Raw genomic sequence first — 16,265 nt, forward strand, 5'->3', positions numbered from 1 at the left:
TCTGTGCGTGCCGCGTTGCAAGTACCGATCCCACTCTTGACGGCCCCAGTAGTGGCCTGGCTACCCGGTGGACTGATGCAGACCTCACTGGCTCAAGCAGCGGCCTTGCCTCATGGGAGGCCCCGATTCTGGTCTTGTTGGCCTCCATACCGGCCTAACCCCTCAGCTGGCTTCGATCCCGGCCTCGGAGGCCGCAGTAGTGGCCTTGCCTCACGGCAGGCTCCGATCCTGGCCATTGGCCCCGGCACCAGCCTAACCCCTCGGCAGGCTCCGATCCCGGCCTCAGGGGCCCCCAGCACCGGCCTTGCCTCACGGCAGGCTCCGATCCCAGCCTCGGAGACCCCAGTAGCAGCCTTGCCTCCTGTCAGGCTCCGATGCTGGCCGTTGGCCCCAGCATCAGCCTAAACATGAGGGCTCCACTTTAAAAAGAACCAAGGCGGCAACACGGGTTGGCCAGCTCGGTCGCCCTGGCCCCTGCCGTAAGGAGAATGTGATCCTCGGAAGGCAGGAGAGGCCAAGTTGCTCCGAGACTCCACGAGCTTCTTGCCAGACTGAAATAGAGACTGGGCAAAAATAGCACTGCCCGAGCTGGGGGGGGGGGGGATTATCGGATGTTTAGCAGCAGGGTCTCCAGGACGGTGTCTGAAGAGACCTTTCACCATCTGGGGTCACGCAATCTTGCCCCTCGAAACTTCTCCCTTCTCCCCCGCATGTTTGCATCCAGCCAGGTGGATCGCACAGATTCGAAGCCAGCCTCAGCTACTTAGTGAGGCTCTCAGCAACTTAGCGAGACCCTGTTTCCAAATAAAATATAAAAAAAAAAGGTCTGGGAGTATAGCCCGGAGGTAGAAAGCCTCTGGGTTCCACCCCCAGTACCACCAAAAAAAAAAAAAAAAAAAAAAAAAATCGCTTTGGTAAGACACTGGATATATAATTTCTGTATCAGGTGTCATATAGGACTAGCATGACACAGGGTATACAGTCTTGCCTTGGTATTCCTGGGGGTGGTTCTGGGAACCCCAGAGGATACTGCTCAAGTCTCCCAACAGTGCACTAATTGTATAAAAAACCTCCACACATCCTGTGAACAGTTTAAATCACCTCTAGACTTAAAGACACTGCAAAGCCGGGCGCGGTGGCGCACGCTTGTAATCCCAGCGCTTGGGAGGCTGAGACAGGAGGATCGCAAGTTCGAAGCCAGCCTCGGCAGCTTAGTGAGAGACCCTGTTTCCAAATAAAATTTAAAAAATAGGTCTGGAGGTGTAGCTCGGAGGTAGAAGGCCCCTGGGTTCCATCCTCCACAAAAACAAATACATAAAATAAAATAAAATAAAATAAAATAACCCAGCATGGCGCAGGCGTGTCCTGGAGGAGTGCATGGCTTCGTTCTCCACCCTAATCCCACCCTCGGCGCCTGACCCTGCCGCTCCACCATGCTGGGCCTTCGTTTCCAAGGTACCAGCTTTTCATAGGAGTCTGGCGGAATCAAGGTGAAATAATTAAACCCAAGCGTTTAGGATACAGGCAGGGATGGGGGCATGCATAATGAAAGGTACTAATTCACAGCCCAAAGACGGTGCTCCTCGTTATCCCCCATCACACCCGTCCCCACATACACAGAGGCGGAGCAGCAGTCTGGACTGTGCAGAGGGGCCCCGGCACCCCTGGCGGGGCACGCGGGAGGCCCCCTCGCGCCTCGAGACCTGTCGGGGCGGTGGCTCGCGGGTGCCGGGCAGCGGCACAGCAGCGGCAATGCGATCCGGCCGCTGCGCGGGGTATAAATAGCCCTCTTATTATAGGACAGTCGCGCCCAGCGCCCCGGGTGTGGCGTCCCGGTGGGCTTTCCCCAGTGGAGAACACAGCCCTGGAAGCAGCTGTGCGAGTGTCCCCAGGTCCCCGGGGGGCCTCCCAGGGCTCCTCCTTCTCACCAGCCCCCGGGGGGTGTGGTTCCAGCGCCTCCCAAATTAAACCACCACCCGCTCCTGTGCCAGCTGGTGGCTCCGGAGACTCTGCAGGGAGGGCTGGCCGCTCCTGGAAACACCTGGCCCGGCTCTCAGCAGCGCTGTCACCTGCCACTGTGCGGGGCTGCAGTTGAAGCTGGGGCCCACACCCCACACCCTAGCTCTAATTGATGATGGTAATAACAATAATAATAATAATAATTATTATTATTATTATTATTATTATTATTATTATTATTATTTGTGGTACTGGGGATGGAGCCCAGGGGCTTTCTACCTCCGGGCTACACTCCCAGACCTATTTTTATATTTTTATTTGGAAACAGGGTCTCACTGAGTTGCAGAGGGCCTCACTAAGTAGCTGAGGCTGGCTTCGAACCTATGCGAGCCTCCCGTCTCAGCCTCCCAAGTGCGGGGATTCCAAGCGTGCGCCACCAGGCCTGGCTTTCTAATTTATTTTTATTTTGAAACAGGGTCAAACTAAATTGCTGAGGCAGGCCTCGAACCTGCCATCCTCCTGACTCAGCTTCCCACAATACCAGGATTACAAGCCTGGGCCATCACATCTGGCTCAAACTACAACTCTGGCCGGGCGCGGTGGCGCGCGCTTGTAATCCCTGCGGCGCTTGGGAGGCGGAGACAGGAGGATCGCGCAGGTTCAAAGCCAGCCTCAGCTACTTAGTGAGACCCTGTTTCCAAATAAAAATATAAAAAATAGGTATCTGGGAGTGTAGCCCGGAGGTAGAAGAGTTTCTAGGAACCCCAGAACCACCCAAAAAAAAAAAAAAAAACAACAACTGCAACTTTATGTCTCTTCTTCCATATGCCCCCCACTCACTGCTGAGCCTCTTTTTAACTCCAGGATGGATCAGCAATTCCCTCAGGGAAGCCAGGCGTGGATGTGCGCACCTATAATCCCAGTACTTGGGAGGCTGAGACAGGAGGATCGCAGGTTTGAGGCCAGCTTCAGCAATTCAGTGAGGCCCTCTGCCACTTAGTGAGACCTTGTTTCAAAGTGAAAAATATAGGGCTGGGCGTGTAGCTCAGAGGTCCGATGTCCCTGGGTTCCATCCCCGGTACCCCCCCCCCACCTTCAAAAGAGGCCTGGAGGAATCTCCGTCAACAAGTGAGAAGTTCTGCTGCTCTGGGCACCCGGACAGGCATGGGGTGACTCTGGGGACAGGAGGCGTCCACAGTGGTGCGCGGCTCGCCCACAAGATGTGTCCTGGCGTCCACGGCCAGGCCAAGGAGAAGGGAGCACGGCCCAGCACGCGAGCCCCACGGCCCTGCCGGCCGGGCCCTCACCCCGATCACCTGTGCCTCTGGACCCCGCATCCCTGCTTTACCCTCAGCGCCCAGGGTGTGGCTGGAATCGCAGAGGGGGCCTTCAAAGAGGTGATGAGGGCTAAGCGAGGCCGTCTGGATGGGCCTCAGCCAGGATGGCTGCCGTCTTTATACGAGGAGGCGACCACCCAGGAGTCCAGGAGAGAGGCCTCAGAAGCCGCCTGCCAGGACCTTGACCTTGGACCTTGACCTTTGACTATGGACTTCCGGGCTAAAGCCACCAGCCTGTGGTCACTGAGACTGAAAACCTACCCCGGTGACCCCCTTCAAACGTCCTTTTCTCAGCCCCAGGCTCGCTGACCCTCCGTAGAATGAAGGTCATGGACAAAGACTTCCCAAGGCACCCCAACTCTGATGCTCCTTTAACCCTGGAAGTCTAAACTATTTTTTATTTTTCCTGGAACTGGGGATGGAACCCAGGGGCATTCTATTCTACCTCTGAGCTACACCTCCAGCCCTAATTTTTAGTCTTTTTAGTTTTTGAAACCGGGTCTCACTGAGTTGCAGAGGGCCTCGCTAAGTAGCTGAGGCTGTCCTCGAACCGCAATCCTCCGGTCTCAGCCTCCCGAATGCTGGGATGACGAGCGTGCGCCACCGCGCCCGGCTGCCGTCCATTCTTCTAGAACTGACTCCTAGGTCACGGAGCGGTGGGCTGGCGTCAGCCACCACTGGGAGCAGGCACTCGGAGAAAGTGCCGGCCCCGATGTGAACCCGCACAGGCCTCTCCTACCGGCCTGCCTGCTGCTGGGGTGTCCAGCAACTCCAGGCCCCTCACGGCCTGCCTAAGCAGAGAGTGTCTACAACAAAACGGAGCTGAGTAAGTATTACTGCCCCCTTATCCATGGGGAGCCATGTTTCAAGACCCCCACTGTGTTCCTGAAACCACAGAGAGTACCAAACCTATGTATACTATGTTTTCACCCCATACATGCCTACGGCAGTGGTTTGTGTTTGTTTGTTTGTTTGTTTGTTTGTTTGTGGGGTTGGTTGGTTTTATTTCCGTCCTGGGGATTGAACCCTGAGATAGTCTACCTCCTAGCCACACCCCCAGCCTTTTTTTTTTTCCTCCTGTATTTTGGAACAGGGTCTCACTAAGTTGCTGAGACTGGCCTCGAACCTACAATTCTCCAATCTCAGCCTCCCAAGTACTAGGATTCCAAGCATGCACCACCATGCCCAGCGACAAAGTTTAATTTTTTAAGGCAGGCGCAGTAAAACATTGACAACAAAAACTAGTCACGAAATAGAACAATTCTTACAACACGCTGTAATAAAACCCACACTGTCTTACTACGCTTCTGCTCTTTCTCTTGAGGGAAGCCCTTTCCAGTTTCTCTCTGGCAGGTTCAAACTGTCACATCCTCTTGAGCTCTGGGGCCATTAGTACATAAAATAAGAGTTTAGCTGAACAGGAGCACCGTGCTGGCAGAGATGGCCACTACACGACTGCCGAGCAGGCAGCTTATACCCCGTGGAAACAGTGGAGAGAGGGTGAGTCGGGATCCAGGCGGAGCCGCCCAAGACTTCATCACACTGACTGCAACAATACTCCACATAAAACTCAAGAATTACTTATTTCTGGAATTTTTCACTTAATATTTTCGGACTGTGGTTGACCACAGGTAAGGGGGAGGGGGTTGCGCAAATGCTCCGGCCCACAAGCCCAGGCTGCCCGCCCAGGCGAGGGGTCACCTGCACCCGCAGGGCGCGAGGGCTCTCATTGAGCTCTCCTCCCCTCCACCCTCCACAAGTTTAGGAAGAGCACTCACACTTCCTGAAGATTCGGCAAGTCCTCAAAAGCAGCAGGGTCAATCTCAGACAGTTGGTTGTAGCTCAGGTTTCTGGTAGAGAGAGAGAGGAAAAAAAAAAAAAAATCAATGTTTGGCACTGTATCCAAGATTAAGGAATCTTGTTCTTCCCCACCCAAGCTCACCAAAAAATCACCAAAAAAAAAAAAAAAACCCCAAGCCCTCTCCTCCCCCGTCATAATTTCTCATTCTACCCGCTGTTTTAAGTAACCTCGTCATCGATACCGAGACTTACAAATCTGCCCCCGCCCCACCTGCGTCCGTAAACAAGCTGCTCAGAACCAAGGTTGGCTAAACGCAAATGACTTTCCCCAACACCAGTTGATTACCTAGCAACGTCTAAAGAATTTAAAGAAATTCTAAGGTGGACCAGCCTCAACCTACATTAAAGTGTGCTGGTCTAATACTCCACCCCGCACGTCAAGACACGCCCGCCTCCCCTCCCTCTCGTCCTCTCTTCTCCTAATTCTCCTCCCCCTTCTTTCTCCTCCTTTTCCTTCTCCTTCTCCTCCTTCTCCTTCTTCTTCTTCTCCTCCTAATTCTTCTTTTTCTTCTCCTTCTTCTTCTTTCCCTCTCTTCCCCCTCTCTCCTCTCTCTCCCTCCCTCCCTCCCTCCTCTTCCTCCTCCTCCTCCTCCTCCTCCTCCTCCTTCTTCTTCTTCTTCTTCTTCTTCTTCTTCTTCTTCTTCTTCTTCTTCTTCTTCTTCTTCTTCTTCCTCTCTCTCCCCCTCCCTCCCTCTCCCTCTCTCTCTCTCCTCCTTCTTCTCCCCCCTCTCTCTCTCTCCTTCTCCTTCTCTCCCCCTCCCTCCCCCTCCCTCTCTCTCATACTAGGGATTGAGTCCAGGGGCATTCTACTTCCGAGCTACACCCCTAGCCTCTTTGATTTTTTATCTCACTAGATTGTCCAGGGCCTCCTACTTGGCAGAGGCTGTCCTTGAACCCATGATCCTCCTGTCTCAGCCTCTCAAGTACTGGGATTACAAATGCGTGCCGCCACGCCTGGCTCATTGCTATTCTTAATGGCATTGTGTGTGTGTGCGTGTGCGTGTGTGTGTGTGTGTGTGTGTGTGTGTGGTACTGGGGGTGGAACCCAGGGGATTTCTACCTCCAGGCTACACTCCCAGACCTATTTTATATTTTATTTGGAAACAGGGTCTAAGTTGCTGAGACTGGCTTCGCACCCGTGCAGTCCTTCTGTCTTAGCCTCCTGAGTACTGGGTTCACAAGCGTGTGCCACCACACCCGGCTTCTTAATAGGATTTTTTATTAATGTTTTACTAACCATCAACATTAAGCAGTAGTAGGGGGAAAAAAAGTTGTTGACTCTTTTTGTCTAAGTCAATGATTCACAACCAGGGACGATTCTGCCCCCGCAGGACCTTTGGTGGTCATTACCGAGGAGAAAGGGGAGACACTGGTGTCTGGTGAGTAAAAACCAAGCTTGCTGTTAAACATCTGGCATGCACAGGCAGCCCCCATGACAGAAACATCCAGCTGTTAATGTCAGTACTGTCCAGGGTCTAAGAAACCCTGCTCTAAACAGGAACAAATGAAAAATGCCAGAGGCACAGCATGCAGGTGACTGTTTAAAAAATGAATAGGAAGCCAGGCGTGGTGGTGCACGCTTATAATCCCACCATCTGGGAGGCTGAGGCAGGAGGATCGCAGACAGCCTCAGCTACTTAGTGAGGCCCTCCGCAACTTAGTGAGACCCTGCTTCAAAATGATGAATAAAAAATAGGGCAGGGGGTGTAGCTCTGAGGTCGAATGCCCCTGGGTTCCATCCCCAGACCTGCAAAAAAAAAAAAAAAAAAAAAAAAATGAATGCGACATGATTCAGAGCCACACGGTTATTTATGAACATGGTATTCCTGCCATCAATGAATAAATGCTGGGAATGGCAGTCACACAGGAGAAAGGCCCAGCTGGTAAGAATCCATGTGAAAGCCCCCACGAGCCAACTTCTCAGGATGACAGCGTCCTCCTGTCTCCCGCATCACCAGCTACACCATAAGAGGCAAAGAACAAGCCGGGCCTGGTGGCTCAGTGGGGCTTCTTGACCGTAGTAGCCTTGGGCCTGGTCAGCTCAGTCTCCAGGGACGGCAGAAGTCACAAGTCACAGACTTGATCCGAACGAGCCCGACCTCTCATTCCGCTCCACGGCCCGGCCGTTCCCTGCCAACGGTCTACCGAGCCCACGGATGGCGGAGGCTAACGTTTTCGTCTCCGCTCTTAACTCCGCCGACATTACTGCCAATTAACAGCACCACTAATCATGAGCTTGCAGTCTGTCTCTTCAAGGGGTAACTGCCTTTTAAAATTACTCCAGAGACGGTTCGATCAATACTAACTACAGCTGAGAGCCGTTTCGCTGTGAACGCAAAGACATTCGTCTAAATAAAAGTCAAACTGCACTTGAGACTAAATGGTACATCTGTGTGCACGACCCAGCCCGAATTAAAAGCAATTTGTCCAGAGATTAAGTTACCATAAAGACGGAAGGTGGCAATTCTCTAAACCACATACTGAAGTCAAGCGTGAGCTTGCCTGTGCTGGAGGGTGTTTATTAAGGGGTATGCAGAAATCCAGAGGTTAGACCTGGGAGAGAAATCCACGGACTGAGAGGATGCCCTACACCAGAAAAAGAACCAGACTGACATTTTCTTCTATTCTGAGGTTATCCTACATGGGGTACTGTTTGGGGGTGGGGGGTGGTTAAACTGAGAGCTTAAGACGATAGCTTGTATCAGTCATCTCAGATCTCAAGGACAATCGAAGGGTTAATCAGTGACCGGTCTTTTAGGTCACAGCATGTGCGCGCGCGCGCGCACACACACACACACACACACACACACACACACACACCACTAAAGCATCTTGCTTATTTCTAGGAACCCGATCACCCCTCCCCAGGCTTGACATCTGAATGGGTCTTTGGTTGAAGGTTTCAGATTCTCCTGTCAAAACAGCTCCTGTGTGAGCAGGCCAGACGCCTCGGGAAGGGTGTCTGCACCTCGCCGGGAGCGCACAGAGCTGGAGGGGGAAGGCACCCCGGGGGACGCGGTTCCCGCCGATCACAGCTTCCACTAAACATTTTGTCATCCTGTCATAACACAAATCCTCCCTGTTCTCGCACAAAGGGTACGCGGGGCTTTGAACAACTGAGCCCAGCTTTAGGTCTCCTTTCGGCTAATCTGCTGAAAGACGACGGGTGCAGCCCACCGTTTGCACGACACACAGAGGCACCTCCGCAGGGCGCGGCCCCAGTTCTCCCCAGGCGTGTTTCCAGAGCTGCAGAACCAGATGCCCTGGCAGCGAGCTCCCCGACCCCGCCGCGGGTACACGGCTGATGATCCCCGCCACTACCTCGGCCAGCCTCGTGGCTACGGATATATAAACTGGTTCACACTAAAATGGCAAAGGTGGTTTCTCGGTCACACGAGCCGTGTTTTGGGTGTGCCCCAGAGATGTGGAGAGTGGCTACCTCGATGCCCAACGCAGACGGGGCATTTCCATCCACACTGGAGTTCCTCTGCAACTCGGCTGAATCTAGGTCACAGAGCGATCGACGGATACTTGTAAACCTTGAGCTACTCAACATACATTTCCAGGTGAAATGGGACCTTCGGAAGAAATTGGGATCTTAAAACGAAATCTCAGCAGCCTAGCACGGCAATGCACCTGCAATCCCAGTACCTGGGAGGCTGAGAAGGGAGGATCACAAGTTCGCGGCCAGCCTCCGTAACTGAATAAGACCCTGTTTCAAAATTAAAATATATATATATATTTATATTTATATATAATATATATATAATATATATGGCTGGGGTATGGGGTATATCTCAGAGGTAGAATGCTCCTGGGTTCAATTACTGTGCCCCCCACACACAAATAAGTAAATAAATACATAAAGTAAGTTTCTTTTTGTGTGTGGTATTGGGGATGGAACCCAGGGGCATTCGACCTCCAAGCTACACCTCCAGCCCTATGTTTTATTCTTTATTTTGAAACAGGGTCTCGCTGAGTTGCAAAGGGCCTCACTCAGTAGCTGAGGCTGTCCGCGAACCGCGATCCTCCTTTCTCAGCCTCCCAAATGCTGGGATTACAAGCGTGAGTCGCCACGCCTGCTTAAAAATAAGTTTCTGATTGAAGGTATATCTCAGTGATAGAACTTTTGCCAGGCATGCAGGAAGGCCCTTGGTTTCAGTTCTCCAAAACCACACAGAAAAATAATACAGAAGTATTAATAATCCTAGTAATAAAATAAATAGGGTCGGAGGGTGCAGCCAAGTGGTAGAGAACTTCCCTGGCATATTTAAGGCCCTGGGTTTCACCCCCAGTACTGCAAAAACAAAAATGATTCTTGGTTTTCAAACAATTGCAGAGCTTTGCTAAAAACTGGTGAAATGGTGGGGAGGGGAAGTGGGTTCTGAAATTAACCCAAATCCTTTAACCACACAAAAATTATGACCATCCCCACAGGGAAAAGGGCCTTCCAAAGCTCAGGTCTGTAGGAACACACACTTATCAGCAACTGCTTGTTGAGCCCGGCGTGGTAGTGAACGCTTGTAATCCCAGTACTTGGGAGGCTGAGACAGGAGGGCTGCAGGTTCGAGTGTGCCCTCAGCTACTTACTGAAGCCCTCTGCAACTTAGTGAGACCCTGTTTCCAAATAAAGAATAAAAGAGAGGGCTAGGGGTGTGGCTCGGAGATAGAATGCTTCTGGGTTCAATCCTCAGCACCACACATACACGGCATTACACGGTGCACACCTGTAATCCCAGTACTTGGGAGGATAAGACAGGAGGATCACAGGTATGAGGCCAGCTTCAGCAATTTAGCAACTCCCCATTTCGAAATTAAAAGGGCTCAGGGTGTAGCTTGGGGCCAGACCACCCCTGGGTTCAAGCCCTAGTACCAAAACAGAACAAAACAGAACCTACCCTGAGTGTAATCCTATAGGCTTAATCGGTATTTACCTAATCTGACCAGCACCTTCCTGGATTAAGCCTGAACCACAAATTACAAACTTGGCAAAGGCTTGTCAAAGCTGGCGGGACAGTAATTCATTGACTTCTTGAAAACTGCAGGACGAGAAGTTCCGCTTATTTTTGAGTAAGCAGTGGCGAGGAAATAACCCACCTCGTCAGGCAACCTAACTATATTAAGGTTTCGTGTCCAAAGCCAGCCTCGCTCGCGGGCGACTGATACGGAAGCAAAACCCAGGTTCCGTCTGCAGTGCCGACGGGACGGGCCTCCAAGAGGAGGGAGCTGGTCCCCGACGTGTGACAAGCCTTCCCTGAGAAACGACACTTCCCCGCTCGGTCTGGTCTCCAGGCTATCCTGTTTCCTATTATTTGACCCTGGTTGGACGTTTTAACATCAGGAAAAACAGAGAGACGACCCGATGGCCCAATGTCTGGGACCAGTGCGCGGCCGGGGCTGACCTGGGAATCCTCCATCTCTGCCTCAGACCGGTGCTGGCTGCCGCTGCTCCAGCACCACCTAAGAGGAAATCGCCTTTCAAGATTTTAAGGGGTGGGCTGGGCACTGGCGGCACACGCCTGTAATCCCTGGACTTGGGAGGCTGAGGCAGGAGGATTGTAGGTTCGAGGCCAGCCTCAGCGACTTAGGGAGACCCTCCGCGGCTGGGGGAGATGAGTTTCAAAATTAAAAATTAAATAAATAAGGAGCCGGGCGTGGTGGCGCACGCTTGTCATCCCAGTGTGTGGGAGGCTGAGGCAGGAGGATCGCAGGTTCACAGCCAGCCTCGGCTATTTTGTGAGGCCCTCTGCAACTCAGTGAGACCCTGTTTCCAAATAAAGAATAAAATATAGGGCTGGGGGTGTAGCTCAGAGGTAGAATGCCCTTGGGTTCCACCCCCAGTACCACAAAAAACAAATTAAATGAATAAATAAACAAAGAAATAAATAAATCAGGGATAGGGAGGTAGCTTGGAGATAGAATGCCCTTGGGCTCAATCCCGGTAAAAGGTTTCAAGGGTTGCAAGTGAGGAAGAACATACCACCTGGTGAAGTTATTTAATCCCTTAAAGCTGTTAAGATCGTTTCTGCTGTGTTTCTGCCCCTGGAAGAATTACACGTAGTGAGCACCACGTTCCAGTGAAATCACCACATTATGTTCCCGAGATGCATGCTGGAAGGTTTATGAGAATTGGGGGCTGTTTTAAACCCTGGGCTATGGGGCTGTCCTCCTCCTTTCTGTCGGGAAGCCTTCTCCCGTGAGGCACACTGAGCGGCCTGAGCGCGCACCGCCCCTCGGGCGTCCTGCTCCGGAGAAGGCCGGGTGCCTGCCGTCGCCCTCCGGAGGAGACCCAGCAGTCTCTCGTGCCTACGCTGGGATGGCCACAAATCACGTCCTGCAAATAAGCAGGTGAAAAAGGACTGGGTCACAACACCGGCCTATAGCTTGTTTTCGGAACCCCGCATCCAGAGCATTTCAGAGATGTGTAATGAGTCACGATTATTTCAGTTTCTGAAAATATCACACAGACTATTCTCTGTGTGAATGAGGGAGGCCTCCAGGGGACTCCGAAGAAGAGATAACACATTAGCCACAAGAGACCTCGGTCACCGCCCGCGTCCACGCCTCGAAGTCGGCTAAACCAATCAGCGTGGGCCTCTGAGCCCCGGCGCCCCTGCCCCCGCCAACCCCAGGATGTCTGGGGTGTCCTCGCCCAATCCTGTGGTTCCTTTCATACAGGTAAATATCCTTTTCCTCTAGCACCCAATAAAAGCCACATTTAACAAATATTTGAGCAAGTGTCTACGATGCATGAACAGGATGATAAATTCTGACATAAATTAGGCTGAGTCAGGCACGGCGGCGCACGCTTATAATCCCAGTACTTGGGAAGCCGAGACAGGAGGATCGCAGGTTCAAAGCCAGCCTCAGCAGCTTAACGAGGCTCTCAGCACCCTACTGAGACCCTATTTCCAAATAAAATATAAAACTGGGTTGGGGCATATTTTGGAGGTAGAATGCTTCTGAGTTTCCATCCCTAAATAAAATATAAAAATAATTTTAAAAAAACACAAAAATAAATAAATAAGGCTGAGATCTAGTTTCTAGTGACCTGAAGGTGTTCAGAACCTATGGGTGACATAAGACAAGGTCCTCCTACAGCCAGCACCCGACGAGGGCAACCAGAAGCTGGGAACGGGAGCTCGCGGGCCTGGGCCAGGCCGCAGGGAAACCTGTCTGCTTCTGATCGAAGGGGCTTGGTAAAGACCTCAAGTTCTCACCAAGCCGGGCGTGGTGGCCATGCTTGTAATCCCAGATTTGGGGAGGCTGAGACATGAGGTTCACAGCCAGCCTCAGCTCCTTAGTGAGGCCCTTTGCAACTCAGAGAGACCCTGTTTCAAAATAAAGAATAAAAAATAGGGCTGGGGGGGGGGTGGATCTCAGAGGTAAAATGCCCCTGGGTTCTATCCCCAGTACCACAAAAAATATAATAACAATAAAAATGATAAAAAAATAAGAAGGAGGAGGAAGAGGAGGAGAAATTGAAGTTTATTTGAAGTTTAAAGACGATCACGGGCCCAGCCTTTCGGGTATAGACGATGGGCTCCATGTACTCAGAGCAAGCACCCCACTAGCCACAGACCCCACCGCTCCTGTCTGCCTGTCGCCCGGCCGGCTTCACCCAGTGACAGTGTCCACGTGGCTCCTATTTGGATCTGTCCGGAAGCTTTCCAAAGCCAGGAAGACCAGATGATGAACAACGCTTAGCCTAAGACCCAGACCTCAGCTGACCCCGCAGGAGAGAGAAAGAGCCGGCAAACGCAGCCAGAAACAGAGGAGGAGGCCCGGCACACACCAAGGAAAGTAAATCAACAGGACGGCCACGAAGCTAGTAGCTCCTTGAAAGGAAGGGGGTAAGACAATTAATTTTAGGGCCACAACCCAAAGGCAGCGGGTTCCGGGGCTAAGTGAACCTTGACGGATTCCGGCGCCCAGTCCCTCTCGGGAATGGTGGTTCCCGGGGCCATTATAGCCGACCGCCAGAGCGACGGAGCATCTCCTGGGCCACCCGCTTAACAGCTCCAGCCTCGATAGCCAAGAGGCCCAAACTCTGTCCTCGCCGGCTAAAGGCAGCCGACCTCTGCGTGAATTAGGTGTAACGCGGCTTCTGTGACTTAAGCCTGCTGGGGGAGGCGTGTACGGGGGCAGGGGGAGGCCCACAAATTTCCCCTAACAGTCCCTCGTTAACATGGTCCGTGCATCATTAACCTTGAAGGATTCATTAATTTCATTAAGAAGAGGCGCACCGCACACCAGTTCCGCAGCTGGGCCCTGTACGAGCAAGAGACATTCAAGCAGGGAGGGGCTGCCTGCCACAGGCCTGCCCAGCTCACCAACCTGCGGCCCAGGGGGCTTGGCCGGGACCCCCAGCAGGGGACAGGTGCCTGAGGTCGCCATTCCGTCATGCCGTTAGTTTTTGGTATTGGGGGGACGCTAGCCAGAGTCTTTCAAATGTGGGAGGAGGGGCCGAAGTCTGGCCCTCAGGATCGCCCTGGCCCTACTCTTCCAGTTCCATAATGAAATCAGTCAGAGCCAGCGTGCTGGTGCACCTGTAATCCCAGCATTCAGGAGGCTGAGACAGGAGGCTCCTGGTTCACTGACAACCTCAGCTACTTAGACCCTCTGCAACGCAGTGAGACTCTGTTTCAAAATAAAGGTAGGGAGCCTGGCGTGGTGGTGCACGCTTGTCATCCCAGCATTCGGGAGGCTGAGACAGGAGGATCGAGGTTTGAGGACAGCCTCGGCTACGTAGTGAGGCCCTCTGCAACTCAGTGAGACCCTGTTTCAAAAGAAAGAATACAAAATAGGGCTGGGGGTGTAGCTCGGAGGTAGAATGCCCCTGGGTTCCACCCCCAGTACCGCAAAAATTAAAAAAACAAAAACACCTTAGATCACAGACGTGTATGATAAGAGATTAAAGGCGGAGTCACCTCTGGACGAGCACTGATCAGTTTGGGGTTTTTTTGTTGTTGTTTTTTTTGGTGGTACTGGGGTTCCTGGGAGCCCTTCTACCTCCGGGTAGAAGGCTCTCTTAAGCCAGCGCGGCTGGCTTCGAACCTGCACCATCCTCCTGTCTCCGCCTCCCAGGCGCGGGGATTACAGGCGTGGCCGCCATGCCTGGCTCTAGCTGTTTCTAAGTAAGTCCTTAGGAGGACAATTTCCGATGTGTCTATCTCTGGGTTATAAAGGAACAATATATAATAAGATACCTAGTAGCCCCCCCTGCCCCCGCCCCAGCCAAGGAAAAGGGAGAAGAAAATGAAGGCGGTTTGTTTTAAACACACACATTTACACTAACAGCTTCCGTAATGTTCTGGGCAGCTCCTTCCTGCCCCCAGCCCCACCCCAAAAATCTAAGGGACAAAAGACCTCTGTGGGTGCGCCGACCTTCCCAGGCTGGAGCTGCCGGTAAGGACGGCCCAGAAAGTTCCAGAGTCTCTTATCAGCTTCTATTCCTTGTTTATCCTGCAGGTTCTGCTGAAATCACCCCGCTCGCCCTGGCTGTGTGACCTCCCGGTGCCCGTGCGAAGCCCGAGCACCTAGAATCCGCGCAGCCAATCTAAAGGTCCACTTGCTTTGACCACCATGTTCGGTGGATTCAGCCCAAGGTTCCTGCAAACATTATAAGCTAAGTTGAACCCGCCTTCCTTTTCTGGCTGCCTCAAAATTTTATTTATTTATTTATTTATTTATTTATTTTATTTTTTATTTATTTATTTTTTTTTTTTTGGTGGTACCGGGGTTCCTGGAAGCCCTTCTACCTCTGGGCTACACTCCCAGACCTATTTTATATTTTTATTTGGAAACAGGGTCTCTTAAGCCAGCGCGGCTGGCTTCGAACCCACGCCATCCTCCTGTCTCCGCCTCCCAAGCGCGGGGATGACGAGCGTGCGCCACCGCGCCCGGCTGCCTCAAAACTTTAAAATGAGCACCGCTGGAATCCAGGGCTAGAGACCTAGTATTACCTCAACCAGAAGAGGAAGCTGAATCTCCCCGTCACTTTTCAAGAATGCATCTGCCGTATTCCTAGCTAAGTGAGTTAAAGAAAACACAGAGTTTTAAAAGGTCATCCCCCGACCGACGGCCAAGCCGCCGACTTCCTGCACTAAGCCCGTCGACGTGGGATCCCACTCCGGCCACTTTTCCGCGGGGCTTTTAAAGTGTATGTGTCTTAGGAAATGCTCGGCTGAAGCCAAGAGGCGAAGCTGTCCTTTCTACAAACACGGAGACGTCAGGAAGCTCTCTGGACTGGAAAGCCCCTTTTCTCCACCTCGGAGGTGCGGGGCAGAGGCGATCTCTCGGCTGCCGGGTGTTGAAACGCCCAGGGAGATATGAAGCCGAGGCTTGACGGCGCGTTCAGCAAGCACACAGACTGCTTTCCTCCTAAAAGTGTGTGTGTGTGTGTGTGTGTGTGTGTGTGTGTGTGTGTGTGTGTGTGTGTGTGTGTGTTTGAACTCAGAGGCATTCTACCTCTAAGCGACATCCCAGCCCTATTTTCTTTTTCATTTTTGAAGCAGGGTCTTGGCTGGGGATGTGGCTCGGTGGTAGAGCGCTGGTCTAGCATACATAAGGCCCTAGGTTCAATCTCCAGAGCTAGGGGGAAAAAAAAAGACAGGCAATGCCACAGAAAACATGAAACAGGGTCTCACTAAGTGGCTGGCCTCGAACCTGTGAGCCTCCTGTCACAGCCTCCCAAGTACTGGGTGTGTGACACCATGCCCAGTTTACAGACTGCTTTCTGCTATTTAAAACCCAAAGCTTTCTTTTTGCTGAAATTACAAGCACAAAGTTTCAGACGATGTGCTGACCTTCATCCTTAAATATATTAAAACTCTACTATGTCAGGTGGAACACAGGCCATGAAGCAAGACTTCACTCATTCACTGAGACCTCTAAAAAAGATGTCTCCCCTCTCCCGCACAGTCCGTATCTACATTCAGTGAACTGGGTGCAGTTCCCAGTGCATTTACCTCTGGCAAGAAATTTACCAAACTGAACCTTAACTGAAGAACAAACACCATGCATACCTCGGGATGTGAGTCCATTGCTCAAGCCAACTGCCTACACAGGGACTAGAAGCCTCGCCCAAAGCCAATCCTACGTGACTCC

General features: G+C 52.1%; 1 protein-coding gene across 1 annotated transcript in view; it reads right to left on the bottom strand.

Annotated features, from left to right (window-relative positions):
• LRIG1 (leucine rich repeats and immunoglobulin like domains 1) overlaps positions 1 to 16,265 on the bottom strand; it is a gene marked incomplete at both ends in the record, with an annotated part of 107,186 nt that overhangs the window by 59,342 nt on the left and 31,579 nt on the right. Inside the window, one exon of the mRNA XM_080715590.1 lies at positions 5,075 to 5,146. Within this exon, the coding sequence (XP_080571716.1) occupies positions 5,075 to 5,146 (72 nt within the window). The remainder of the gene's footprint in view (positions 1 to 5,074; positions 5,147 to 16,265) is intronic.

The sequence above is a fragment of the Muscardinus avellanarius genome (genome assembly GCF_963383645.1).
Source record: "Muscardinus avellanarius genome assembly, chromosome: 18".
Taxonomy (NCBI): Eukaryota; Metazoa; Chordata; class Mammalia; order Rodentia; family Gliridae; genus Muscardinus; species Muscardinus avellanarius.